The 27815-nt window shown below is 32.9% G+C and overlaps 3 protein-coding genes across 3 annotated transcripts; 2 read left to right on the top strand and 1 right to left on the bottom strand.

Moving 5' to 3' along the window:
- The first annotated feature begins 345 nt into the window (after positions 1 to 345).
- LOC114406024 (probable WRKY transcription factor 33) lies at positions 346 to 3783 on the top strand. Its single transcript, XM_028368564.1, has 5 exons — positions 346 to 666; positions 1094 to 1270; positions 1909 to 2471; positions 2594 to 2761; positions 3062 to 3783. The coding sequence occupies exons 1-5, from the start codon at positions 448 to 450 to the stop codon at positions 3456 to 3458; spliced, it is 1524 nt and encodes a 507-aa protein (XP_028224365.1). The 5' UTR covers positions 346 to 447; the 3' UTR covers positions 3459 to 3783.
- Positions 3784 to 9692: 5909 nt separating this feature from the next.
- LOC114406025 (CASP-like protein 4B1) lies at positions 9693 to 12419 on the bottom strand. The gene is made up of 3 exons (XM_028368565.1): positions 11995 to 12419; positions 11137 to 11272; positions 9693 to 10230 (listed from the first exon to the last, which is right to left on the bottom strand). The coding sequence occupies exons 1-3, from the start codon at positions 12264 to 12266 to the stop codon at positions 9949 to 9951; spliced, it is 690 nt and encodes a 229-aa protein (XP_028224366.1). The 5' UTR covers positions 12267 to 12419; the 3' UTR covers positions 9693 to 9948.
- An 11139-nt stretch (positions 12420 to 23558) lies between these two features.
- Positions 23559 to 25734, top strand: LOC114406027. The gene has a single exon (XM_028368566.1). It carries the CDS (start codon positions 23908 to 23910, stop codon positions 25450 to 25452), a length of 1545 nt encoding a protein of 514 aa, XP_028224367.1. The 5' UTR covers positions 23559 to 23907; the 3' UTR covers positions 25453 to 25734.
- The last annotated feature ends 2081 nt before the right edge of the window (positions 25735 to 27815 follow it).

Consider the following 27815-nt stretch of genomic DNA (forward strand, 5'->3'; position numbering starts at 1 on the left):
TCATGAATTAAACTTAAAAAATACACATTTAAATACCAATCATTGGATCTTTGTTTAACGGTCTCGATCCATTGATTGCATAGATGTGCAAAAAGTGTGGCCGTAGGTTCTAATTTGTTCAGCCGCCTCTGTCTCATGTTTTGGACTATAGTGCTAATGTGTTAATGCAATAATAATAATAATGATCATAAGGGTAGCCTAGTCAAGTCAAACCCACAACCCTTGACCCATTTTTGTTGTGCATTTTTCCACGGTCAAAGGTCAACCTTTCCCTACTCAGTCATAACTCAGTAGTAGAAGTTTCCAAAGACATGGGCTGTGCATGCCTCTTATCATACATAAAATGCTCCATTCCTTCTCTCTTCTCTCCTCAATTTCAAACCCAACAAAACAACAACACCAACACCAACACCAACCTTTTTCATACCTTAATTCTTGAGTTTGAGCATGTCTTTCAGTTTCACTGACCTTCTTTCTACTAACAACAACAATAGCTTGAACATGGATGATGATCCCTTTGGACTTGAATTTGCTAATAATTTCAAGTCAGCTTCACTGCCTCTCTCTCCTTCTTCAATCTACCCTTCTTCTTATGCTGAGTTCCCTCCTGGTTTTGTCCCAACTTCACAGTCATTGAATTCACACCACTTTTTTTCTTCTCAAATTGTAAGTTACAACCAATTATTATCATCATTAACATCACAATTATTATACTCAGATGAGGAGTTTTGTCGTGTATAGGTAGCCTTACTAACTATCTGTAACAGAATTGCCTCTAGTAGAAAATATCTGTAGTCTCGTACCGAATTAATTATAACTAATGTTGTTATTGGTTGTTTGCAACTCCAATGTCATGTTTTTGGTGATAACTAATTGTGGGTCATTCTTGTTTTACATGTTGGTTTAGGACTTTAGGTGGTGTTTTGCAATTTCAATGTCATGTTTTTGGTGATAACTAATTGTGGGGCATTCTTGTTTTATACTATGTTGTTTTAGGACTTTAGGTGGTCTTTTGCATTTCCATTGTTAAGTTTTTTTTTCGTGAAAAGTGAAAACTAATTGTGGGGTTTTCTTGTTTCATGTGTTGGTTTAGGTTCCTGCATCTTACACAACTGAGCAATCTTCTAGCATGAGCTACAACATGAGAAACACTTCAACTGAGGGTCAACAAGGAAACAAGGAGGAAGAGAGAAACTACTCTGACCTCTCTTTCCTAACAAAAACAAACCACGTGCCTCTCTTTCAATCTTCCACAACCATGTTTCAAGTGGTATGTTGCATTTTCTCTGCTGATAAATTTAACTTTAAAGCACATGTTTTCAGGGTGTATTTATTTATTTGATCATTAAGGGGTGCGAGACCGTTTCCTGTTCAATCTGTTTATCTTGACTTGCTTGGACTAGTTTGTTTTATTAGCATCTGCTATTTGTCAATTGTGTCATTTTCTTTCACTTCTTTACATTAATTAATTTTGTATTTGGTCGGCACAAACATGTTTGAACAATTTAAAACTTGTCTGTTGAATTCCAAGTTGACAGAACCAAACTTAAAAGTATTTCCATGCATGCTTTCTGAAATTCTTAACTACTTTCGAAAATAGATATATCTCTTATTTTGTGCCAATTGATATAAATCTTGTAGGTCATTGCTGTGTGCTTAATAAAACGTTTTTGAAGTAGACATGCTCAATATTAAATGGCATTGAACTTACTTAACAAACACATAAGAATTTATCAGTATGTTTCCAACAGGTTTTCAGTCTTGAAAATTTGTTAACTTCCTTGTAATGGTTATCAAACTACATAGTCACGATAAACAAGTCGTGACTTATTGATGTTTTGGAATGGAATATGCTAATCTTGGCACTTAATTTATCTATTTTTAATTTTTGTTCCATTTGAACACCAGGAGCCACTAAAGAAACAGGACACAATGATATCCAGTGAAGCTGCAAAGCAAACAGATTTCTCATCTGAGAGGACAGAAACAAAACCTGAATATCCATCTACTCAGGGCTTCTCAGCAGCATTAGCCTCAATCAAACCTGAAATACAAAGCAATTCTGCTCCTGGTTCTGTTCATTTTAACTCCACTTATGCTCCTAAGTCTATTAGGGAACAAAAGAGATCAGAAGATGGTTACAATTGGAGGAAGTATGGAGAGAAACAAGTGAAAGGAAGCGAAAATCCGCGTAGTTATTACAAGTGCACGCACCCGAGTTGTCCAACAAAGAAGAAAGTTGAGAGGTCTTTGGAGGGACATATCACTGAAATAGTATACAAGGGAAGCCACAATCATCCCAAGCCACTTGGTAGAAAAAATGGTTCTCAATCAATTCATCAAACTTCTTCGTCCTGCACTAACTCAGGGATTTCTGATCAATCTGTGGGAGAGGAAGATCTTGAGCAAACATCACAGACTAGTTATTCTGGAGGGGGTGATGATGACCTTGGAAATGAGGCCAAAAGATGGTAAGATCAGCAAAAATGACACTATATCACTCTAATGACCTGATTTGTATTGTTAAAATGAAACTACTTGGTGAACTTGATTTTAGTGTGACTAATTATAATTATCATTCTCATTATTGCAGGAAGGGGGAGAATGAAAATGATGGCCATTCCTATTCTTCTGCTGGGAGTAGAACTGTTAAGGAACCTAGAGTTGTAGTTCAAACCACAAGTGAAATTGACATACTTGATGATGGATATAGGTGGAGGAAATATGGACAGAAAGTAGTTAAAGGAAATCCAAACCCAAGGTATTTCCATCTTTTAGATTTTAATAGAAGAGTTTAACTGTGATGTACTATTGGACTAGTGTAAAAAAAGTCGACTGTAAATCAATTAAAAATTTGTGGACTTTTAAGTTAGTTATTACAAAAATCAACAAACCCAACACGATTTGTAATTGGATGATAGTATAAAAAAGCATTTATACTATTCATTCATTTCAATTAAACTCTTAATAGAATTGATTAGTCGTATGGTTTTAAGTGTTAAAATTTCTATTATTACCAACCACTTAAGGCCATGAATTAAACAACATATTCTTTCTGCAGGAGTTACTACAAATGTGTAGCCCCAGGTTGTCCAGTGAGAAAACATGTTGAGAGAGCTGCACATGATATGAAAGCTGTGATTACAACTTATGAAGGGAAACATATCCATGATGTACCTTTAGGACGAGGAAACTCAAGCTATAGCATGAACAGAACTTCTCTAAACAACAACACCAACACCAGCACCAGCAATGTAACAGCTCCTGCCCCTATTAGGCCCTCAGCAGTGACTAATTATTCTAACTCAGCAAGTTTCACAAACTCACTTCATGACACAAAGCCACCAACATCTGCAAGCCAAGAACCTTTTCCAATGGACGTGTTGCTGAGCCCCGGAAGTATCGGATTTGCGGCTAATGACCTGTTCCTTCAGTCTTTTTTGTCAAAGAACTTTTAAATTTGGAAACAGAAGAACACTAGAACGTTACACATAAAAATATCACTGATATGTTTATGTATAGAATATAGGAATAAGAAAATCATGAGCTTCTACTAACTTTGGTGTACTAAGGTTAGAGACTAGAACTACAACTTTCTAAAGCTAGACAAGAGTTAGGCCTAGTTTAAACTTCCAATTTAGTGATAGGAGAGACAGAAAACGTGTTGACCTTGAATTCTATTATTCTTTTGTTGCTTTTGTTCAATTGCTTTCTAAGATTAATTCTAGTTGTTGGAAATTTCTACTTTGGTATACAAATGTCTACTCTTACTAGTTATGGTTACTTTGGGTTGTGTTGTTGACTATAAATTTTTCAATCAAAGTCCTTGTTTGTTCAAATTATGAAATAGTCAGCGACTTCTGATTTAATCAGGAAAATATTCATGCTGCTGAGAAATTTGTCTAACTCTAGAAGAAATGGTAAACTTATACTTTCTCACACTATTTTATTAACAAATCTTTTTACTATTAGATGGACCTCACATAAGTCCTACTAAACAATAAATGAAAACAATTGAATAAGAAATGAAACTTTCAGTGGACTTCCATTGATTTTTCTCTAACAAAGTATATTAATGTGATGTTAGCATTTATTATAGTAATAATTCATATTATTATTTAATAAAAAGAATCTAGTTCCAATGTTGGATTCTTTCAATCGCTCTGTTTATTTGCGTGTTCATCACTGTATTATTTTCTACTAATTTTGTCATTAAAGGGAAAAGCATTATACTTCCTTATTCCATTTCAAAACTATAGATGTTTAAGGCTAGTGTACACTCATTAAAAAATATTAATTGATATATTTTTAGACTAAAATTCATTTCTAATTTTTGTTTCTTTTTTAATCACCGCCAAATATTACCAAACACGTGAATTAATTGACTTGCGTTGTTCCAATTTAACTAGTCTTGAATTAAAATTGTAAGTATTCAACTATTGAAGGAAAAACTTTGGACGAAGAACAGTACAACCTATAATAATTCTATCTGACTTAAACAAAATTCTTTCTAATAAAAAAAACATGTAATCTATTAAAAAAATCACTTGCCAAATTCCACATTAAAGAAAAAGTATAACACCATTAACACAGTATTAAATAGCACAAAAAAGTTGTATTTTAATATGAAATTGGTATAATCTCATGTCTTATTGCAACACGTGCACATACTTAAAAGGGAAGGGTGGTTATCATTTGTTAATTTCTCACACAAATCTACCAATAAAATGGAAGTTGAAACTCGATAGGTGTTATCAACTGGTACCAAGTATCCTAGAATTCGAGGTCTAGGGCCTCCAGAACAACAAGGAAGAAAGGAAGGTTTGTATTATTTCTGCTTGAATTCATTGTATTACATTCATGTTCTATTTATAGATGCTCTATGATCATTCTAGAGAATGTAATTCTAACAGATTTTGGCTTTTTGTGCCTTGGAGGAATTTGAAATAAAAACAAGAAAATATGCAAAATGGGTGCTCTGCGTGGATCGAATTTGCATTGAGGCCAGAGGACAGCTTCTCTAACGGTAATCTTCTAGAATCTCTGCTGACTTGGCTGCGTACCTCATCCTCATTTTGCTATGTAATCTTCCAAATATTTTGGTCTGATAATTCTCCTTTTTGCCCCTACTTCTTCTTCTTTAGTTGACTGTGTTTCTGGTGCTAGTTCAGAGTTCATAGCAGTTTCGCCTACTTCCAAAACAACCTTGTCCTCAAGGTTGTAGTCCCTCTTAAGAATTTCCCATTTTTCCCATGAAGTATCTTCAGGTGGTAGCCCAGCCCACTGAACGAGAACAAGCAGTTGTCTTCCAATTGGTGTGTTTTCTCACTTAGTGTCGAGAATCACGAGGGGATTTATAAGGGGTTCATTATCTTCTGCGGTGGCCGGTAAATCAAGGGGGCCTTCTATGGTGGACGAGTTAAAAGGCTTGAGTAAAGAACAGTGAAACACCGGGTGAATTCTGGAGCTTGATGGCAAATTCAGCTGATAAGCTACACTTCCAATTTTCTTAACAATTTGAAACGGTCCATAATACCTTTTTGCAAGTTTTGAATATGTCTCCCCTGTAACCGATGTTTGTCGGCGTGGTCTTAATTTAACTAACACAACATCTCATTCTTCATAGCTGACATCTCGGCGTTGCTTATCCGCTATCTCTTTCATCTTTTGTTGAGCCTTGGTCAACTTTTTTATTAGACTTGCATTCAATGTTTCTCGATTGGTCAACCATTCGTCCACGACTTGAATATTCGAACTTCCTGTGATATACTGTGGTAAACTTGGGGGTTGCTTGTCATAAGTAACTTCGTACGGTGTCTTCCCTGTGGCAGAATGGACTGAAGTATTATAAGACCATTCTGCCCAAACTAGAAAGCGCCCCCATGTAGCTGGGTTCTGGTGTACGAAGGCTCGAAGATACTGTTCGACAATCCTGTTCATGGCCTCTGTTTGGCCATCGGATTGTGGGTGGTAAGCTGAGCTCATTCCGAGCTTGGTTCCACTCATCTTGAACAGCTCCTGCCAAAACCGACTTAAGAATAAAAGGTCTCTATCAGATACTAGGATGCGAGGCATACCATGGAGTTTACCGGAAAGTTCCATGAATAGCTGCGCGACACTGAATGCGATGAGATGTGAAGGTAAAGGTCCCAGATGGATTCCTTTCGAGAAATGGTCAACAATCACTAATATGATCGAATTCCCGCGATAAGGGGGCAGTCCTGAGATAAAATCCAGGGAGAGATCCTCTCATGGCCTTGCCGGAACCGGAAGTGGGCAGAGAAGCCCCGGTGGGTGACGATGATCTGCCTTAATCTGCTGGCAAGTGATGCAGTTGGTTATGTACCTCTGAATGTCTTCCTTCATTGAAGCCTAGATGAAATTTTCACGAACACGCGCCATTGTCTTCATGATTCCCATATGGCCCCCTGTGGGGGTGGAGTGAAATTCTGCAAGGATTGTAGGAAGTAAAGGAAGGTTCCACGGTAACCAAATGCGTCCTTGATGAAGAATGAATTCATCCTTAATGATGAACTCAGAAGGCGTCTCTTTCTCTTCTTGAATTTGCTTCTTTTTGGCCTGAAATGCATCGTTGGTGAGTAGCTCCCTTTTGAGTTCTTGCAAAAAAATGCAATTAGGGATGGTTAGCATAAAAATTTGGCTTTAGGTTGTGTCTAGTGGGTTTGGAGGGGGCTCAGGGAGGCGTGAGAGAGCGTCTGCTGCAGAATTGTGTTTGCCGGCACGATAATGGATGGTATAATCGTATCCCATTAATCGTGCCAGATACACTTACTGTTCTGGCGTTTGAACCGCTTGTGCCATGAGTTCTTTTAAACTTCTGTGATCTGTGATGATGCTAAAATGATGACCCAGCAAATATTGTCTCCATTTTTTGACCTCGGCCGTGATCGCGGCGAGCTCCCGGACATACGCGGAGGCTCTGAGGAGCTTTGAACATAAGGGTTTGCTAAAAAAGGCCAAAGGGTGGTGGTGCTGTGAAAGAATTGCTCCCATTCCAGCCCCAGAAGCATCAGTTTCAATTATAAATGGCGCGGAAAAATCTGGAAGAGCTAGAACAGGGGCTTTGCATAAAGCTTCCTTGAGTCTGTTAAATGCATCGTCAGCCTCTGGCGTCCACCCAAACTGATCCTTAGCCAATAATGCGGTGAGAGGGGCAGCTAGTGTTGCGTATCCCTTAATGAAGCGCCTATAGAATCCCAATAATCCAAGAAATCCACGTAAGTGTCTTACTGACTGTGGTGGGGGCCATTGTTGCACCGCAAGGACCTTCTCAGGAACTGGTTCAATGCCACGTGCGGAGACCACGTCTCCTAAGTACTCAACTTGTTGAGTTGCAAAGGAGCACTTTGACTTTTTAAGGACGAAGTCGTTATCGGATAATATTTGAAAGGTACTGCGCAGGTGTTCCAGATGATCATGGAAGGTCTTACTATAGACCAATATATCGTCAAAGAAGACGATGAGGAATTTCCGTAGGTAAGGTCCAAAAATGACGTTCATCGTTGCTTGAAAAGACAATGGAGCGTTGCAAAGCCCAAACGGCATTACCAGAAACTCGTAATGGCCATGATGGGTGTGAAACGTTGTCTTATTGACATCCTCCGGGGCCATTAGGATCTGATGGTAACCTTGGTAGCTTCGAGTACCAACAGGCGCCACCCAATTCGTCCAACAATTTGTCAATTGTTGGTATCGGAAATCGTTCTTTAACGGTGAGTGCGTTTAGTGCCCTGTAATCGACACAGAAACGCCACGTCCCATCTCTCTTCTTAACAAGGAGAACCGGTGAAGAATAAGGACTATTACTAGGACGAATAATGCCATTCTGGAGCATGGTATTGACTTGAGACTCGATTTCCTGCTTCTGGAAGTGAGGATATCGGTAAGGACAGACGTTGACTGGGGTGGAGTTAGGTAATAGGTGTATGTGGTGGTTGGTGGAGCGTGACGGGCGAAGCTTTGTTGGTGGTTGGAAGAGGTTCGGGAATTGATTGATGACATCGAGGATGGTGGGTTGAGTGTTTGGGAAATTGTTTGGGAAATTTTCAGGTGGGGAACAAACACGAATGTGAAAGAATTCACTTGCACCTCATGTTTGCATGAGTCGTCGGAGCTGGGGTGGGCTTATGGCCGTTAATGGGGTTTTCGATGAGCCCTTTAATTCAATTAATTTGCCATCATGCATGAACTTCATGACAAGATTATTGTAGTCTGTTAACACGGGACCAAGGGCCTTGAACCAAGGAACTCCAAATACGACATCAACACCATATAGGGGAAGAACATGCAAATTCACAGAGAAATTGACTCCCTGAATGTGAATGGCGACATTTGAGCAGACTTGGGAGCATTCAACTGTGTTGCCATTGCCGACAAGCACGTGAAGGGTAGGTGTGGGTTGGGGGTTCAAGCCTAAGGTCTTGACGAGGTGTCCTTGCACAAAGTTATGTGTGCTGCCTCCGTCAACCAAAATCGTGACATGGTGGAGGTTAATCCGGCCAGTGATACGTAGTGTCTCTGGGGTTCCATAACCAGATAAAGCATGAAGGCTTATTTGGGCTTGGGTGGGTCCTGGGTAATTGAATTAGTGATTGGGGTTTTGGGCCGGTTCGGGTCAAGTGATGGGTCAGGGTTGTCTATATTAGGGTTATCTGTTGGGTCTTCATCAGCCAGGAGAAGCAGAAATCGCGAGGGGCAGCGATGGCCTCTCGTGAATTTCTCATCACAATGGAAGCAAAGCCCTCGCTCCCGGCGGCTTGCTATCTCTTCCGGTGTCAAACGTCTGATGGGTAAGGGTGGTGGTTTGGGCGAGGAGGGAAGTAATGGAGGACTGGGTGTGGGAGTGACTACCGAGAGGGGAGTAGGTGAGTGTTGTGGAGGGCTAGGGTAAGGTCTTTGGCGGAAAGCTCTACGATGCTCATGAATCTTTTCCTCCTGAAGTCAAGCCAGGCCAGCGGCGTGAACCAGTGTTAGCGGCTGAAGGGCCTGAACTGCACGGCGGACATCCGGTTCAAGTCCTGAAATGAAGCAGCTCAGGAGCGAGGCCGGCGATAACCCCATGATACGATTCGCGAGGGCTTCGAACTGCGCCAGGTATTCCTTCACTGTGCCTTTCTGAGTTAGTTTGAAGAGGAGTCCTGTTGGATCCTCATATGGAGACTGAGCAAAACGCGCTTCTATTGCCTGCAGGAACCCTGGCCATGTGGAAAGCTGGTGGTTTCGAGTAATCCATTTAAACCATGCAAGGACGGTCCGTCCATGTAAAAGGACGCGACGGTGAGCCTCTCAGCCTCAGAGGTTGCATGGTATTCAAAGAACTGGGTAATTTTGAATACCACCCTGAAGGATCAGACCTGTCAAATCTAGGGACATCAAGTTTCAGTCTATGTGGGGTGGTTGATTGAATCTGTGGTATGGGTATAGCTGAGGAAGATGATGGTGAAGGGGAAGGGTTGGCCGTGTTCTCAAGGTTTGTGACTCGATTGATCAATTCATCAAGTTTCTCGGTGAGGAGTAAATGGCTCGAAGCAAGCTTGGCAATTGCTTCTTTGATTCGGTCCATTTTGGGTGTGGAAGACATGGAGGTCTCTCAATGAAAGCACCAGTTGTTATGAACTGATACCAAGTATCCTAAAATTCGAGGTCTAGGGCCTCCAGAACAGCAAGGAAGAAAGGAAGGTTTGTATTATTTCTGCTTGAATCCATTGTATTACATTCATGTTCTATTTATAGATGCTCTGTGATCATTCTAGAGTATGTAATTCTAACAGATTTTGGCTTTTTGTGCCTTGGAGGAATTTGAAATAAAAACACGAAAACATGCAAAATGGGTGCTCTGCGTGGATCGAATTTGCACTGAGGCCAGAGGACAGCTTCTCTGACGGTAATCTTCTAGAATCTCTGCTGACTTGGCTGCGTACCTCATCCTCATTTTGTTATGTAATCTTTCAAATATTTTGGTCTGATAATTCTCCTCTTTGCCCCTGTTTCTGGTGCTAGTTCAGAGTCCATAGCAATAGGAGTATAAGTTTGGGTAGAGAGTTTGTATCCTGATACAACAGCTGAAAGTGCTAGACTGCAAAAGGCAAATAAGGAAAATGCAATGGATGCAGCTGAAAAGTCCGTAAATACATTTATTGTAACTTTCCTCATTTGATCTGTTAATGGAATCGCTGAAGACGTTGATGATATCAAGAGATATGCCAGAACCTGAAACCAAACAATTTGCCAATGATATATGGCCTTACTCCTCCTATTTGCGTAGTAATATCTTTTACATAAACTTTTTAATGATTTTTTTATAAATATATTTTATGTCCTTCAAAATTTCTTTTTTGAAAACTGATCTGAATTTCTTTATTTATTTTTTTATTCAAAGGAAAAAATAAAACTGTAATACTACTTTATAACAACTCACACACACCATTCAATTAATTAACCTAGACCTCCTTAATTTTGGTCTTCGTCTTTTATAAATAATTAATTTTTTATATCACCCTAAATTATTATTTTTACAATAAAAGAATTAAGACAAATTTTAACTAAAAATTTAAATATCTAAAACACATTTTACCATTATTTTTATCTTTATCACATCACTTTTCTAATATATTTTTATTTTCTTTCTTTTTCTCTCTTAATTATAAAATTTGTTAGGATTTTTTTTTTGAACGGATAAAATTGTTAGAATTATCTATGCTTATTTAAAATAAACAATTTGCTGTGAAGCTTTGAGTGATATAGCATATGCAAAATTTTAAGACAAATAATTGCAATATGTAGGGCCCACTAGCACTCCGAATCATATTAAATTATTTTTAAACATTGCTTGCTAGTGTAAGTCACCACTAGTTAGGTTAAACTTCAGTCTACCACAGCCAATAGGGACAAAAAACTAATGCAGTATTACAACGGGCTCATCAACAATAGAAAAACAAATTCATCAATTATTTTTCTTGTTTAATTATGGGTCTTGTTAACAAAGTTCAGTTCAATTCAATTTCATCACTGAATTTGATTCCCGATCCCTTCATTATTTAGAAAACCAAAGTTGGCTTCAGAAACAGAGCATCAATTAATGAGATCAATGTGATGGGAGAAGAAAGAATGCCAAACCTGATCCCCAACAAAATCAATCAACCCTTCAGTTCTTGGCTGCATCAGGCTTTTCATAGTGGAAATTTCATGAACTTGTCGGAACACTTGAACTGCAGTGTACAAAGTAGATAGAGTTGCCACAGCCACCAAGTATCTACAATCCAAAAATTCCAATTCAACTTCAATCACGTTACTTTATCAAATAAAGAGTTTAATTTTGATTACAATAACAGCAAATTTTTACAATACACTAAGTTTTGTTTAAAATATTTATTTAAATGCGTTTAGGTGTTATAAATTAAAAATTACTATAAGTATGACTGTTTTTTTGTCCGGGGTTAAATAGTGGGTGTCCTGTAATCTATTGTGTAAGAGGTTAAACTAGTTATGTTCATGGTGCATAATTATCGTTGGTTCAGAGATATATGTTACACGATGAAAATCAAATACGAATATTTTTACTAAATAGATCATTTTTAACTCATGTGAACGCAACAAAATCTTATATTATTATGTTAATCCTTTAAGTTTGAAAATGACTTCAATTATTATTATTAAAAAAATTAATAATTTTTAATTATATGATAACATGAAGAGAAAATTTTGTATGATCTAAATTCATTTGATATATTGGTGACACATAGATCACATTTTTTATTATTATATGAGGAAAATCATTAATGTGTTACATTGATCAAAACTACACCATCTATGTATAATAATTTTTCTAATATAAGCCAATGTTAGTATATTTCAATTAAATTCTTAAACCAAATCAAATTTTGACTAAAACCCATTAATCTTCAGCCAAAATCCTCACAAACCCACCTCACATTTACAACCAAATTGAAAACAAAAAAAAGTTTCAGCTTGTACCTGTATTCTTCGAACTTGTCAAATTCATACCCATAACCATACTTGTTCCTAGCCATAAAAATGAGGGAAAACAAAGACATAGATAGAGCAATTCCTCTTAGCCCTAATGGGCCGAAAGTTAGCATCTCTTTCCTCTTCCACTGCCGTTGGACTTCGGTGGCGCCACCGTCATCGGTTTCCGGCTCATGTTTGTCCACAGACGGCTCTGGCTGCACGTCAATGTTAGTTTCTAAATACTTGGAACCTGAAATCTTCTCTTTCTGGTCTTCCATGACACTCTTTGGATTCAAAGGTTTAAAATTTAGACAACAACGAATTGAAAAGATGAAAACCAAAGTGAAGAAGAACAATGAAACAGAAGAAGAAGAAGAAGAAAAAGAAGCATGCAAAGTTTGTTGTGAATGTTCGAACTTTTTTATTTTGGAAAACCGGTTTTATGGTTGTTCTGTTGGCGAATCATTATAGGAGTTAACGAAGTTTCGTTTTTGAGCCAATAAGATAGCGCGTGAAATGCACGAAGAGCTCAATATATAACGTGCATGAAAAACAATACTCTCTAATGTAACTAAAAAGTTTTATAAAGATATATTATTATATGACTAAATATATTAAGCAATTATATTATTTATTTATTTTCTCTCACTTTTTTCTTATATCGAATCGAAGGGATGAAATGGTTAAGTTTACACAATGTCGGTATGGTTATTTAGTTTTTCACGCTTCTGCCTTTTCCTTATGTTGAAACTGAAATTTATGTTTGCGAAAGTAAAGTTTTCTTAATATAAAAAGTTTGGAGTTAAAAATGAAAAAAATAAAATAGCATTAGCAAACTTGAGTTGTGGAGATATAGCAGGGTGATTAAGAAAGAAGAAAATAAGAAAAAAGTTGCGAGTTCCATCTTTTGTGTGTAATTTTGGCTTATACAATTTTAATTGTTAAGATTTAGTCTGAGTTTTTTTAATTAATAAAATCGAATTTTTAAATCATTTTTCATCAAATTATTAACAAAGGTATGGCAAAAGCCTACGTTTTGATATTTTTTTATTGTTGTTTTGCTAATAAAAAAAATATCCATGTACTTACGTACATCTGTATATTTTTTGTGTCCTTAAATTTCTTTTATAAAAAAAAAGAAGTTTGAGGTGAATTGGATCATGAGATTTATTATGACTTAAACAGGTCTCGTGGTTTGAAAACATTTATATAAGTACCTTTATATATCAATAAAGTCTTTAAATCCACAATGGAATTTGAAGATATATCCTTAATTAGATTTGTAGTAAAGTGATTATGTAGTTTCAGACTGTGTAAATTGAAAATAAAAAATAGCTCATTCGAGGACATATAATGTAAAAAATGTCTCATATGTGTGATAAATAAATATGACTTAATAATTAAGTAAAACAGCGCGCTGTTTAATAATTGAATAAAAGAACATGACTCTTGGAAAAAGTCTCTTTTAACTTTCCATTGCTGGATAAAAATATTTATATATGTAAATGTAGATGAAAAGTAATTTGTGAAGTAGGGGTTTATAGAGATAAATTTTAAAGTTGGGAAATTAAATGACTTATGCACGTATGGTGTTTGATGAAATTCCTGACCCAAAGCTTATGCTTAGTCAGTGTAATTTTTTTCCTCCATTTGATATTACACCAAAGATAAGAAAAGGTTAATTTGTTGTATGTTCCTACAATTTGTTAATACACCTGAGATAACAAAGGAGAAATATTGTGTTTTTTTCCTCTAAGTTGTGTGTTGCTAAAAATGGATTAATGAATTTGTTAGTGTGGTTAGTTCTTGAAATTTTCTCCAAAAGGATGCTCGACTCAGAATTGAGGAAGGAATCATTTTTTTTTATGCTTCATATTAAGTTAACTATGAATGATAAACACAGACCAAGAAATTATTACATTGGGTTTCAATTGTGAAATTGTTTTTATTGAATTAAAAACACGATTGAGAAGTTGTTTCTGTTGATCTGAAGATTGGAATGCAATGTGTTTTGTTATGTGAAGTAGGGTTTATAGAGATGAATTTTAAAGTTGGGAAATGAGTTACGCACGTATGGTGTTTGATGAAATTCCTGACCCAAAGCTTATGCTTAGTCAAGGTAAATTCTTGTTTCCTCTATGTGATACTGCGCCTAAGATAAGAAAGGGTTAATTTGTTGTATGTTCCTGCAATTTGTTAATGCACCTGAGATAACAAAGGGGAAATATTAATTTTTTTCTATAAATTGTGTGTTGCTGAAAATGGATTAATGAATTTGTTAGCGTGGATAATTCTTGAAATTTTCTCCAAAAGGATGCTCAACTCAAAATTGAGGAAGGAACCATTTTTTTATGTTTCATATTAAGTTAACTATGAATGATAAACACTGACTAAGAAATTATTACATTGGGTTTCAATTGTAAAATTGTTTTTCTTGAATTGATGATTAGCTTTTAGCTTTTGTAACTCTGACTAAGTATCCTTCAATTCTATGATGTTGTCATTCCAGTTGTAGAATTTGTTGATATCTGTCAATGAGGACACAATATATTTTACTTTAAAATATACTTTTAATCTGTTATATATGTTTTCAATTATCATTAGTTTGATGTTTTATTTTCTTAAAAGTTCCATTTAGTCAATTATAATTAGTTTGATGTCATTGATCCTTTTTTATTTGTAATATATCTCCAGTCAAGTGATCCTCATCTGACTTTTCTTTTGTTCTTAATTATGTAGGACATGTAGAGATGTTGGTGTTACCAACTTGGTTTGAAATTTTAGTTGCTTCTTCTTACTTATTTTCTTGAGGAAGATCGTGTATGCATCCAGATTATAGCACCACATGTGGGATCAATATTTTAATTTAATTTAACACAAAGATCATTAAATGAATTTTTTTATTATTTTGCATTGGACTTAATATGAACTTGCTAATGTTAATTTTGCAAGAGCAACATTACAGTCAAAATATTTCTTTCCTTGTTAAACATGATTAGTTGACTACCGGATTTTATTTCCAATTATTGAAACACTTTTTATTTTAAAAAAAAATTCAATTTTTTATTTATTTTTATGTTAGTTTAATTTAAAAATTAGAATTAATATATTACCTATGTCAAATCCTTACGAGTCAACTTTTCCTTATTTCAATTGGTCAACACAACTCGTAATATTTTACTTTAGCATTCAATCATTTGACTATTTTTAAGCCAAATTTTTTTATTTCAAATACAAGACTTTCAAAAGATAAAATTATTCATTTGTTCTCTCTTCTCTCTCCCCCCATACGCACTTGTCCTTTCCCACTCTCTCCCACTATATATCGTGTTTAATAACTGGTCATCAACACATACAACTGCACATAAAATCGCTCTATCAATTTCTAGACGTTAAGGATTGAAAAAAAAAACTGAGTTAATGGCACACCCCTTTGAAAGGTAATGCTTGCTTTTTAAATTTTGAAATTGGTCTTATATTTTATTTCCTCCTTTCCCAAATATCTTCTGTAACACCCCTTTTTCTAACTAAAAACTACATGTTTATTTGATTGATTTAATTTCAATTTTACAAATTCTAGATTACTATAATGACGGAAAATATCATTTATTAAAATTTTATTTTGAGTTATAAAAAAACAGATGTGACACAATGAATTGCTTAGTAAAATCTTTCGCTACCATGTCACATACATCAAATTTAAAGAACGGCGTGATAAAATTTAAAGCATGCATCCTTTGTGAATAAACATCACATATATAATTTATAATTATTAATAATGAGAATTACTCCATACTTTTTATTGGATAATTTTACTCTTAAATCATTTATTAAATTTTAAAATTTTCTTGTAATTTAAATTAACTTTCCACTACTTTTAGATTAACAGTTTTTTTTATTTTGTCATTTTTTTATTAACTGTATTTAACTTCAATTTTTTATTATTTAAAAAATTTAGACAAACCGCTTCCGTTATTATAATGTAAAGTTGATTCAAGTAGAAAAGTAATTCGGATCGGAAGTGTGAAACTTAAATAGACCAATGGATATAAATAAAAGTATATCAAAATGTGAAAAAAAAATATAAGACTGATACAAATGAAATATCTGAACTAGGTTATCATCCCTTCCAGAAATACATCAAAATAACTTAGTTAGAATAGTCACCTAATCCTACATGTACTACGTTCTACATATTTATCCCTATCCCTATACTCTTAAGAAGTATCTTCAACATCTTTTTTTTACATCTTATTTAATTTAGATTCATTATGATTTAATTTAGATTCATTATGTCTTAATTGCAAAGAAAACTAGAAAGAGAGTATAAGTCGTCACAGTCATAAATAGTTCCAGCTTAATTTCATGTCAAAACTTTCGTATTAATTATGGACTTATGGTTTATTAATTTTTCTTATTTGAAACAAATCATAATTAACCAATGAATACAATTCTAATAATACATATTGAGTTTGTCAAAAAAATCTGAATTCAATTGTTAAGAGTTTCACATCATTAACAAACATGATAAGTACTTATATATAGTTGAATAAGTCATTCCTTATAAAATGATTTTTAAGGGGATTTTTCGATGTCTTTTTTCCACTTTAACATAGTATCAGAGCTGGTTAGGTTCTGCTTGATGATTTGGTGAATAGTGTCATTAGACGAGTCGAGAGAACGTGTTAAGAGTCTCACATTAAATGATTAATAAACATGATAAGAAATCTTAAAAGTAACTAAATTTGAAACCAAATAATTAAGTTGCTGTTAATAAAAAAAAAATGAAGTTGACAAACGAGAATAATGTTAGTAGTAATGTTCACCTTTTTCTTCAAGAGCATCCAATGCTGTGCTGCACCAACTTCCAACTGAAGCGTGTGTCTTTATTCGCTATGCCGCTGCGCACCGTTTAACGGACCCACCTTACAACCTGGAGCCAGAGCCAAACGACCTGTCGTGTGGACCATGGGAGCAGGGGCGTTTTCGGCATTTCGACGACGACGACGACGAAAAGTTTCCTAACGGCTATTTGAATGCAGTGCGCAGTCACAGCGTTTTGTTGTTTTTTTGCGCCAACCGTATTCGTCCCTCTTTTCACACGTGTCGTTTACTCTGATTATCCCTCCATTCCACCGCTTGAACCCGTCACCGCTATTTAGTTGGAAGCAAAAAAGAAATTAAATTTGCATTTATTGTTTAATTTACAAAATAAATAATTATAGTAACTTAAAACTCCATTTTCATGGAAAATAGAATAGAAAGGAAACAGATAAGAGAATAAAAAATGGAATCAAATGTGTTTTGATTGAATGAAGAAAAGCAAAAAGTAGAGAAAAGTTTCTTTTCTTGTTCGGATTTGTAGAAGACAAATTAAAAAAATATATATCATACTATTTTCTTATAAACAATTAATTTAGTTTATTGTGAATTTAAATTTTTAATTTTTAAAATGTATTTAAAATTTCTATAGTTTATAATAAATAAGAAATTATTAAAAAAACAGTTTATATAAATCAAGCAATTCTCTCCCCTACCTACTTTGATAGAGTTTTCTTTTAAAAAAAATTGTGATACTTGAACTCTATTTAACATTGAATAAAAACAGAAAATAAAAATATAGTAATAGATAATACGATATATAATAAAAAAAAATAAAATAACTATAGATATTAATAAAGCATATAAAAGATAGAGTTTCTTTTTAGAGGATATATAAAAGGTAGAGTTATTCGCATATCATTTCCACTTCTTTTTTTAAAATTTAATTAGGCGAACCTTATCCAGTCTTCTTTTTCATTTGCAGCATAAACCTATTTCTGTCATTTCTCATTTGCCTCCCTCTTTTTCCTCTCCCCAACCATAAAATACCATAAAAGGAAAGTGTCCACACGCATACTCTCAAATCCATCTTATGTCAAAGCTTGACCTCAATCTTTTTTTTTTCTTTTTCTTTTGAGAGTTAGCAATATTTAACCTCTTCTTAAGCTACAGGAGTATTATTTAAGGTAATAGAAATTAATAATTATAATAGAATAATAATTAGATATACTTGATAGTACAATTAGGATTTCAAACAATTTAAAAGATTTTTTTTTTTAAGTTTTGAAGTATTTAATTAATATTTTTAAATAATAAATAAGTTTTGTTGTATTCAATTAAGACTAAGAAATTTAATAAAATTTGTTTATATTTAATTAATATTTTTTACAATTTTAAAAAAATTGATATTCAAAAGTCACAAATTCGATGAAATCTTTTTTAAGATGAATTTTATGATATTTTTTTAATAAAAAATACATCAAATAATCTTATCCAAACTTTTGAGATTTCATGAGATTTTTTCTTTCTTTATTTTTCTATCAATTAACATGTTTTTTTTTCTTCATTGTATATAATTCATTGATTCTTTGTTGAAAGAGGTCGAAATTCATAATTTTTTATACTCTTTCGACCCATGAACAATATGTCTGGGAACGAATGATATGAGATATCTTTACAAGTTTTTGAATTTGGGATATCTTAATTGCATGTTTATTTTTAATGGATGTGAGAATTTTACTCATGCAAAAATGGATAAATATATAAATAATTTTTTTGTATATGGGTTTTTTTGGTACATCTATAAATGGAGTTTGAAATAATTATTTGACATGTTTTTTGTTTGATGAAGTTGTTATTGTGGGAATAACTATAAGTATCCAAGGTTATTGATAGAGTATATAATTTTTATATAATTAATATAATTAATGATTGAATAAAAATGAGCTTATTGTGTTAGTAAATATGCTAGAAAAATTTGATTTGTTATGCAACATGTATAGGTTATTTAAAGTGTTAGGAGAAAAAAATTCATAAATTTTTATCAATAATTTGGAATGTCTTTTAAAAATTTACGAAGTCTTTTAAAATCTTAAAAATTTATAATGTCCTTTCAAATTTTATGAATTCATATTTTATAAATCTATTAAAATTCAGATTAAAAAATTCTAATAAAAAAGTCTTTTAAAAAATCTTAAAAGTCATTACATTCTTCTTATAAAATCTTTAAAATTTACAAAAAAAATTTATGTCAAGTCTTTTAAAATTCTAATCCAATACAATTTTTTAAGCTCTTTTTAAGCTACTAGGAGTCTAGGAATATTATTTAAGGGAATAGAAATTAATAATTATGATAGAATAATAATTAGATATGCTTGATAGTACATGACAAGTCTTTTTCTTCCTGGAGTAGTGGTGTACATGTCATATTTTTTAAGTTTTTTAGGTTTTAATTTTTTTTTCTTGTAATTTAATATTTTTTTACTTTTCTAAAAATATTTTTTATTTTTAGTCTTTGTAAATCATGTTTGTTTTATTTTTATCCTTATTGATGTTTTATATAAAAAAATTTATTGTTTAAAATATTATCTAAAGTGTTTTATGACTAAAATAAAATAAAAATAATTTGTAAGGACTAAAAATAAAATAAAAAATTATAAGAGTTAAAAAATATTAAATTACAATAACTAAAAAAATGTATAGGGCAATCTTTTTATAATAATTCACCGTATGAGACAACCTAAATTTTATCTATAACTATTAATAAAAACAATGAGTACTACATTTCAAATTCCTAAATTATCCTTTAATATATAATTATTTATATTTCTTTCATAAACCTTCAAAACGTAACTTTTGTTATTACTTCCTTAGACTGCTTTTTCTTTTTTTACTTTTTATTTTTAAAATACAAATAGATACACAAGGTGATGTTCTTTCAACTAGTTAAAATAAAGAACGTATAAAACATAAAAAATTTGCTTATTTGTTCAGTATTTCAGTTACTAATTCCTATATTATAAGATAAAAAAACAATTCATATAATGGTTTTCATTTTTTAGTTAAGAAAATAATTAAATTTACATCAAAAAGATAATTATTTTTTCTTTATCTAAATAATATTTATTTTCTTTAACTTTTACTTCTTTATTTTCTTTGGGAGTTATCTCACGTGAGTTTCTCACGTGTGCATGTGCGAACTGGCTGCTACTTTGCTACTCTCAACTATTTGACTTTGCATATTGTCTGATAATTAGTTATTATTCTGAAGTCTTCTGTCAGATCTTCTGATTTCAGAATCATATAAAAATTTCTAAAATCGTCTCAATAATATTCTTTCCAGAAAACTATGGTATATATTTAATAATTACTCTACTCAGTACTCATCATTCTCAACGATTTGACTTGCGTATTTGCTGATAAACAATCAATACTCTTGTGCCAGATCTTCAGATAATCATGTGAATATAATTATTCTTTCCAGAAAAAAACTACAATATGTTTTTTTAACTTATAAGGTATTTTATCAATACGTATTTTAGAAATGTTGATTAAGAAATTAAGACATAAATATTTAATTAAAATTATGACTTTAATCATATTAACTTTAATAATTATATTTTAAAATTTTTAAATGTGTTACTATAATTATATATTTATCTTTATCTTGTTTATTATATAATAAAGTAGTATATAACAAGCCAAAATTTTTCTCTCAAAAAGATGAGATATTTTAGTAATTCTAGGTGTAATAAAAATTCACAACAATTTAAAATAAAATTTAAAAAAATAATAAATGTATTTTTAATTGTCATTTATTAATTTATCCCAAATTGGTGTAACAAGATTATTTTGGATTAGGGTTACAACAACTCATATCCTTTGATCAACAATTGAGCCAGATCCTTTGGTTTATCCTTTGGTTTATGAATAAGTTTAAAAATTCAAATCTTATTTTTAGGTATCGAGAGAAGAATAATGAATTTTAATGATTTTAATATTGGCTACCTGAATTTTTGAATTTGTTTATTATATTTATGAATTTCATTTTTCAATAAAAATATCAAATATATAAAATAAAAAATATTTTATTTTCACTATTTTGATTCTTAATTTAAAATAATTTTATATTAAATCACACATGTCCTTATTATTTACATGATTCTGAAAAGAAATTAAAAGAAAGAAAATACAAAATTATGCTCACAATATAAAGTTTTTTCCTGTTATAAAAAAATAAAAATGAGACTATTAAAATTTTGTATGATAAAATAATTAATATTAAAATTATTTACTCATTCTTTTATTTATCATTATTTTAAAAATATATAAAAGTCATCAAACATAAATATATTATATGCTCTTAATTCTAATTTTCTTTTTTAATATCTATTTTGTTAAATTTCTCTTTACTTCCAAATAAATAGTAATTGTCATTGTCAAAAAAACAAAATGAGGTGAAGAGATGATTTTGGAAAAATTAGTAAAATTTGAGATAATTTTTTTAATTATATAAAATTTCTAAAACAAAATTGTAAATGTTTATCTATTATTAATTTTCTGAAATTTTAAATTTATTTTTTTTAAATAGAAAAAAATAGTACTTCCCAATCCCCATATATAATTTGTCCCGTTCATCATGCCGAAACCTGCACTAGTACTGCTAAGATAGTACGAAGTTTTGACTTTATCTTTAATTAATGAATGAATTTAGATTCTCTGGCAGGAGAGAAAAAAATGAAATTAATTGAAGTCAGATCCGAGATTTAAGTTTTACTTATGATCAAAGTTTGTTTAATTAAATTGTTTCGGTAAAATTTGCATGTGCTGAATGCTTTAACATCACCGTCACAGAAGATGAAAATCCAAACACGGCCTCGACAGTTAATGGATCTACAATTAAAGCTTTTACTGTGTCTGTGATTGAGTTTCCCAATAACCCATCGCGGTAGTTTTTTTTTTTTTTTTGGGTATAAAAAGTGATATAAATGATAAACTGAAACTGTTAGTAGAGACTCAATTAATTCTTAGGCCACAGGTGATTTCCCTATGACAGACTTAATGATTTAAACAACATCAGTATTAATTTAAGAAGACTTGTATAAATACAGACAAAAATAAATGTTATCTACAATGCTTGAAAGAAAATATATATGTTCGTGGTTCAAAAAAGGTCTTTGAAGATTTTATTTGATGAATCATAATAAATTTATAGCAAATTGCTTAATCACTACCATTTAATTAGTGATTTCTGATTTTGTAATAATTTTTTATCTTATATATTCAAGAAAAAAAAATGATTTGACTAATTTGGTATTTGACGTGAAAGGTAAGTAAAATTGAATTAAAAATTGTTTTAACTATATATCTCGGATAATATTTAAATGATTTAACGTTAATTTTAATCATTAACTATTTATGTTTAATCACTTGTTATATAATAAATTTATCAAATTTCATAAAAAATAAATAATAAAATAATGAAATACTTATGAATATTGATTATGTTAAGCAAAACTAGTTAAAAGTTGAAAGGAATTAAAAAATTACTTTATTAAATTATAAGTATTTCATAAAATTAATATTGAAATAACAATAAAATTATGATTTATTTAAAAGATGTAATCAATAAATTTGATAAATATATTAAAAATAAAAATAAAAGAAAACATAAAAAACTAGTGTTACGTTACTTAAGTAACATTTTTAAAAATACTAGAAAATATTAAAAAATTTATTTATTGAACAATCAAATAGATTTTTCAACTAATAATAAAAATTTAAAACTAAATAAAATATTTTACCGACCATATTCAATATAAATAAAAAATGCACTTAATCAGTACCAAGGGTGATAAAATGGATTGGTAGATTGGTCCATCAAAGCTAAAATATTTAAAATAATTATAATAAAATATATTTTAACTAATTTTATCATTTATAAATATTAAATAATAAATATTTACTAAAAAATTGAACATGTTACCTTAAGTTTTGAATAATAATTTATTTAGATAAAAAGTAAACTAATTAATTAGTATATATATAATATAAAAATAAATATTAAATTATTTTTTTAATAAAAAATGGGTTTGGTATGTGGTGTTCTTTTCTCCATCTTTTTTAATGGACAAAGTTGAAACTCCCTGGAGCAAATTGATGGATTAAAAGGTGCAAAACAGATTGGACCCAGACCAATGAACTAATCCAATCCGTTTTGTAACTCCTAATTAATACCCTAAATTGTAATAAGAGAAAGTAGATTTTAAGAACAAGGTTCCTTTCAGCTTAAAAAATAAAATAAAGAGAAGTGTTGCACTTTGACTTAACAACAATAAATATACTAACTTATGGGATAAGATGGGCCTTTGTAATAGTGACGTGAAAATAACACAACACTTGCCATGCTTCTCTACAATGCAAAATGCTTACTTGCCGCTACAAACGGACAATTTAGGGTTTCTGGATTTTACATACATCACACAAACTTGTCATCATATCATTTCAGGAATAAAACCCACATATATATGCCTCAACTCAATAATTTTCCATTATTAATTATTAAATAAATAAATAAATAAATAAATAACTAAAATGGCCTTCTAGTAATTCTCGTCAACCGTGGACCCCACGGCATCGTTCCTTCTCCCTTCCTCTACGCAGTTCCTTCCGCGTATAATCAACCGGCTATTCCGGTCACCACTTTCCTCCACGCCGCGTTCTTCTTATTTTTATCATCATCTTCTTCTTCTTCTTCTTCTTCTTCTTCTTCATCATACGCGCACACTGAGTCATAACGCTAATGGACTCGTTCTCTTTCACCACTGTTCCATAGAGCAACTCAAAACCACGAAAAAAAAACATGAATCCCCGTTTTGCCCCTCTCTCTTTCTCAATCCCTTCTCTTCGAAAAACACCTTCTTCTCTCATTGGTGCTAACCACACCTCCGCTCGCTTCTGCTCCCGATAAATAATACCACACAAAAAAAATCCCCACCTTTTTTTTTTCTTCTTCTTTTATTTCAATTCAATTCATTTTTTTGTGAATTTTTCTGGTTATTGTTATTAATTTCTGTGAGAAGTGCACAATTTGTTTCCATGGATCCAACCGTAGCGAAGCCTGGCTTTCTCAGAAACGTTCTGGTTCGGTTACTCCTCTTCGGCGTTTTCATCGTCGTCGTACGGTTCGCTTACGTCATCACCCTCGCCGGTGAGTCCTGCACCGTCGGCGACTTCTGCTTCTTCTCTCCGTCGATCAACCTCGCAATCGCCGGCACCAGATCAGGCGCCCTCGCAGCGCGCGGAGGAGCCGCCGGGCCGCCGGAGCGCTATGCCAGCAAGGACTGGATCAACGGCGTCCGGTTCTACTCGTCGGCTTTCCAGGACATGATCTCCGGTGGCTTCCTCTCGCCGGCGGCGAAGGCGCTCTGCGTGGAGACGCCGACCGGCCGCGACGTCCTCGCGCTGCGCGAGATCGGCGTCATCGACGCCGTCGGGATCTCGAAGAAGGCGTCTCCGCCGCTTGTGAAATCCGGCGAGGCTCGCCGGATTCCGTTCCCCGATGGCTCGTTCGACTTCGTGTTCGCCGGCGACGGCGCTTTAGAAAAATCGCCGCGGCCGGCGGAGTTCGCCGCCGAAATCTCTCGGACGCTCAAACCCGAAGGGTTTGCCGCGTTCCATGTAAAGGCCAATGACACTTACAGTTACAATTCATTCGTTGATTTGTTGAATTTTTGTTGCAACGTGGTGAAAATAAACGACATGTTAGGGTTTGATTCATCCATACCTCACATAAGAGAGATCGTGGTGAAGAAAGTGCGTCACACAATTGATTCTGAATCCAATTCAAACTCCAATTCCAATGGAAAAGAATGCTCTGTTCCGGAGTACAAGGAAAAGCTGGTGAGAAATGCAGAGGCTTTGATTGAAGAGGAGCCACTGAAGCCATGGCTGACTCTAAAGAAAAACGTGAAGAACATAAAGTACCTATCTTCAATGGTTGATATAAGCTTCAAGGATAGGTATGTGTATGTTGATGTTGGAGCTAGAAGCTATGGTTCCAGCATTGGAAGTTGGTTTAGGAAACAGTACCCGAAACAGAACAAGACCTTTCATGTGTATGCAATTGAGGCTGATAAAACGTTTCATCAGGAGTATGAAACGAAAAAGGGTGTTACTTTGTTGCCTTATGCTGCATGGGTGAGGAATGAGAGTTTGGTGTTTGAGATTAACCGCGACCCGGGGGAGAAGGAGAAGGAGAAGGAGAAGGAGAAGGTTAAGGGTAAGGGAAGGGGAATGGGGAGGATTCAACCATTGAAATCTTCAGGTGGTTTTGATGGTGGTGAGGTTGAGAAGATTCCTGGGTTCGATTTCGCAGACTGGTTGAAGAACACGGTTTCGGAGAATGATTTCGTTGTGATGAAGATGGATGTGGAGGGTACTGAGTTTGATTTGATTCCAAGATTGTTTGAAACTGGGGCTATCTGTTTGGTGGATGAGATTTTTCTTGAGTGCCATTACAATAGGTGGCAGAGGTGTTGCCCTGGACAGAGGAGCCCCAAGTATGAGAAAACTTATGATCAGTGCTTGCAGCTCTTCACTTCTCTCAGACAAAGTGGAGTTCTTGTTCATCAATGGTTTTAATTAACTTTGTAGAATTGCCTGATGGATGATGGGTCAAACCCTATATGCATGTTCTTAGCTTCTGCATGTTTCTTCTTTTTAGTTTTCTTATTTTTTTCCCAAGCCAATAGAGAAGAGAGAGAGTGAGAGTGAGAGTTCTTTATTTTTTAAAATTTCTCTACTTGTAACAGTTGCAACTGAAAGTGAAAATTAAAACCATCCCTTTACAACAATTGTATTTGTTACACATTTCTCTTGTTTTTATCTGTGTACATATATAGCAGAGGATACTTTGAAGTCTAATCTATTATATTATCTCTGAGAAGAATTTTTTATTGTTCCTTTTGTCAAATTATTGTTGAATTGAAAAATAATTCATGAACACTCCATTCCATGTTACTGGGCATTCGCCATGAGAGAGATAAAGGAGAAAAAAAGAGTATGAATGTGACAAGTGAATATATATAATGTAACAAAAGAAAAAGATAGAAATATAAAGTGTCAATAATGTATTTTCACTGTTGGATATCTAAATAATATTACTGCGTTGAATTAGTTCTAGTGCACTAGGTAATAAAATTGATGTGGATATTTAGTTAAAAGGTTCTTGAAATGGGATTTTAAGTTTTCTGTGGCTATAACAGAATTGCAGGACAATAGTGGTTTGAGAGTTGAAATTATTACCCCAGGTGATGATTTTCCTTAAATTGTTTTCAGGGCTCATATATATATATATATATATATATATATATATATATATATATATTATGCTAACATAAATGCTAATTGCGGATAATTCAGTCAATTGAAAATATCAATCAAAGGGACGGAACTAAAATCTTGCTTTATACTATTAGTAATAGTAATCAAGTGACAAATAATATGATCAACTTTAGTTAGTTGTTTGACAAAGAGACTGGTATATGGTCATTGTTTGGGTGCTATGTTGCAGTTTATCATCAGCCAAGTTAATTCCTCGGCCATGATAGCTGTTGATACATGGTAGTATTCTGAGGTTAATGGTTCTAATGATGTTACATTACATGGTTTCTTATGTGTCCCTTATCAGCTGTTTAATGTCTGTCTTATCTGAAATTATTATTGTTAATGATTAGTAAAGCGAAAGCAGGATATTATTAATATTAGTGCACTAATGTGATAATGTTCAAGTATGGCATTTAAATGGATCTGTTCGGTTGTTAAAACGTGGTTTAATTTCTTTAGTTAGTTCTCAGCATTTATAGAAAATGACTAATGAACTTGTACATAGCAAGGCCACATGCAAAAGAGTTTGATATTGATACTTGATTTATGAACGAATAATGAGCTTGTTGTAGATGAAATGGCACATCCACAAGCAAAACTGTTTGATATTGATACTTGATTTTTAAACTTTACGTCACTTGTCTGGACATGATTTAATTTCTTTAAAGTGCATGCTTCAATTGATAGTAAGAGGAGAATCCTGTACAGTAGTACAGGTTCTAATAACAATCAATTGACATGACAATCAAGAGGGTTAATGCAGGTTCCAATAATCTAATATTCACCCATAATAATATTTAGGTTAAATTCACATACACTTTTACCAAATTTTCAACTAGCTTTTTGATTTGTTTTTAATTGGGCTCCTGAACCTTTTTTTTTATTGGATTATTCCGTCTAAATGCTGTTATGAAAAATTAACTATATATAAATATCTAACTAGAATGTGTTATATACATTAACCCAACTAAACAAAAAAGTTAATGGACCAAATTACAAAATAGAAGTTCAAAAACCCAATTAAAAAAATTTCAGAAACTTAATTAAAACTTTAGAGATCGCATGCTAATTAAACCTAATATCAATTTTAAGGTTGCAGGAAGCTAGAGTGGTATGAAGGGTAGAGAAGCAATACAATCCATGGTAAATGGAAAAAAGAATAGCAGATGAAGTGTAAGGTGAAGATTTCAATGCCCCACTTAAACAGTAGCAAAGTCGGAATATTCAATGCCACTTTTTTCTGGATCACTTTTCTTGGTGCTGACGAGACTGAGTACAGGTTCTCAAGTAGCTTTTAACTGTTGTATGTGGGGTTTCTATTAAAGGCACTTGGTAATTGAAAAAACACTAACTTCATAAACGAGAAAAGGATCGTATGTGGGACTTTTTTTGTTAATCATCACTGACAATGAAATTGGCGACCAAAATTCTTGATTGTTTTCACCTTTGTTGGTTGCAATCAAGATTCCACATAGATATCAAGCGCATACTTTGGCAAATTAAACGCAAAAGTAAAAGAGTAGAGTTAGCATGAGACTATTTTTTTTATCATATCTAATTATGGGAAGGGTTTAAAGTTACAGAAGTGCTTTCTGAAATTTAGGTGTAAAATTATGCGT

Source organism: Glycine soja, chromosome 3 (assembly GCF_004193775.1).
Source record: "Glycine soja cultivar W05 chromosome 3, ASM419377v2, whole genome shotgun sequence".
NCBI classification, from domain to species: Eukaryota; Viridiplantae; Streptophyta; class Magnoliopsida; order Fabales; family Fabaceae; genus Glycine; species Glycine soja.

Bases quoted from the DNA above. Each gene is read 5' to 3' on its own strand.
- LOC114406024 (XM_028368564.1), top strand. From the start codon at position 448: ATGTCTTTCAGTTTCACTGACCTTCTTTCTACTAACAACAACAATAGC. The intron at 1,271-1,908 runs GTATGTTGCATT...TTTGAACACCAG, and splicing joins CCACAACCATGTTTCAAGTG to GAGCCACTAAAGAAACAGGA. The intron at 2,762-3,061 runs GTATTTCCATCT...TTCTTTCTGCAG, and splicing joins AAAGGAAATCCAAACCCAAG to GAGTTACTACAAATGTGTAG.
- LOC114406025 (XM_028368565.1), bottom strand. From the start codon at position 12,266: ATGGAAGACCAGAAAGAGAAGATTTCAGGTTCCAAGTATTTAGAAACT. The intron at 11,273-11,994 runs GTACAAGCTGAA...TTTGGATTGTAG, and splicing joins GACAAGTTCGAAGAATACAG to ATACTTGGTGGCTGTGGCAA. The intron at 10,231-11,136 runs GTTTGGCATTCT...GTTTGGTTTCAG, and splicing joins TTGATTTTGTTGGGGATCAG to GTTCTGGCATATCTCTTGAT.
- LOC114406027 (XM_028368566.1), top strand. From the start codon at position 23,908: ATGGATCCAACCGTAGCGAAGCCTGGCTTTCTCAGAAACGTTCTGGTT.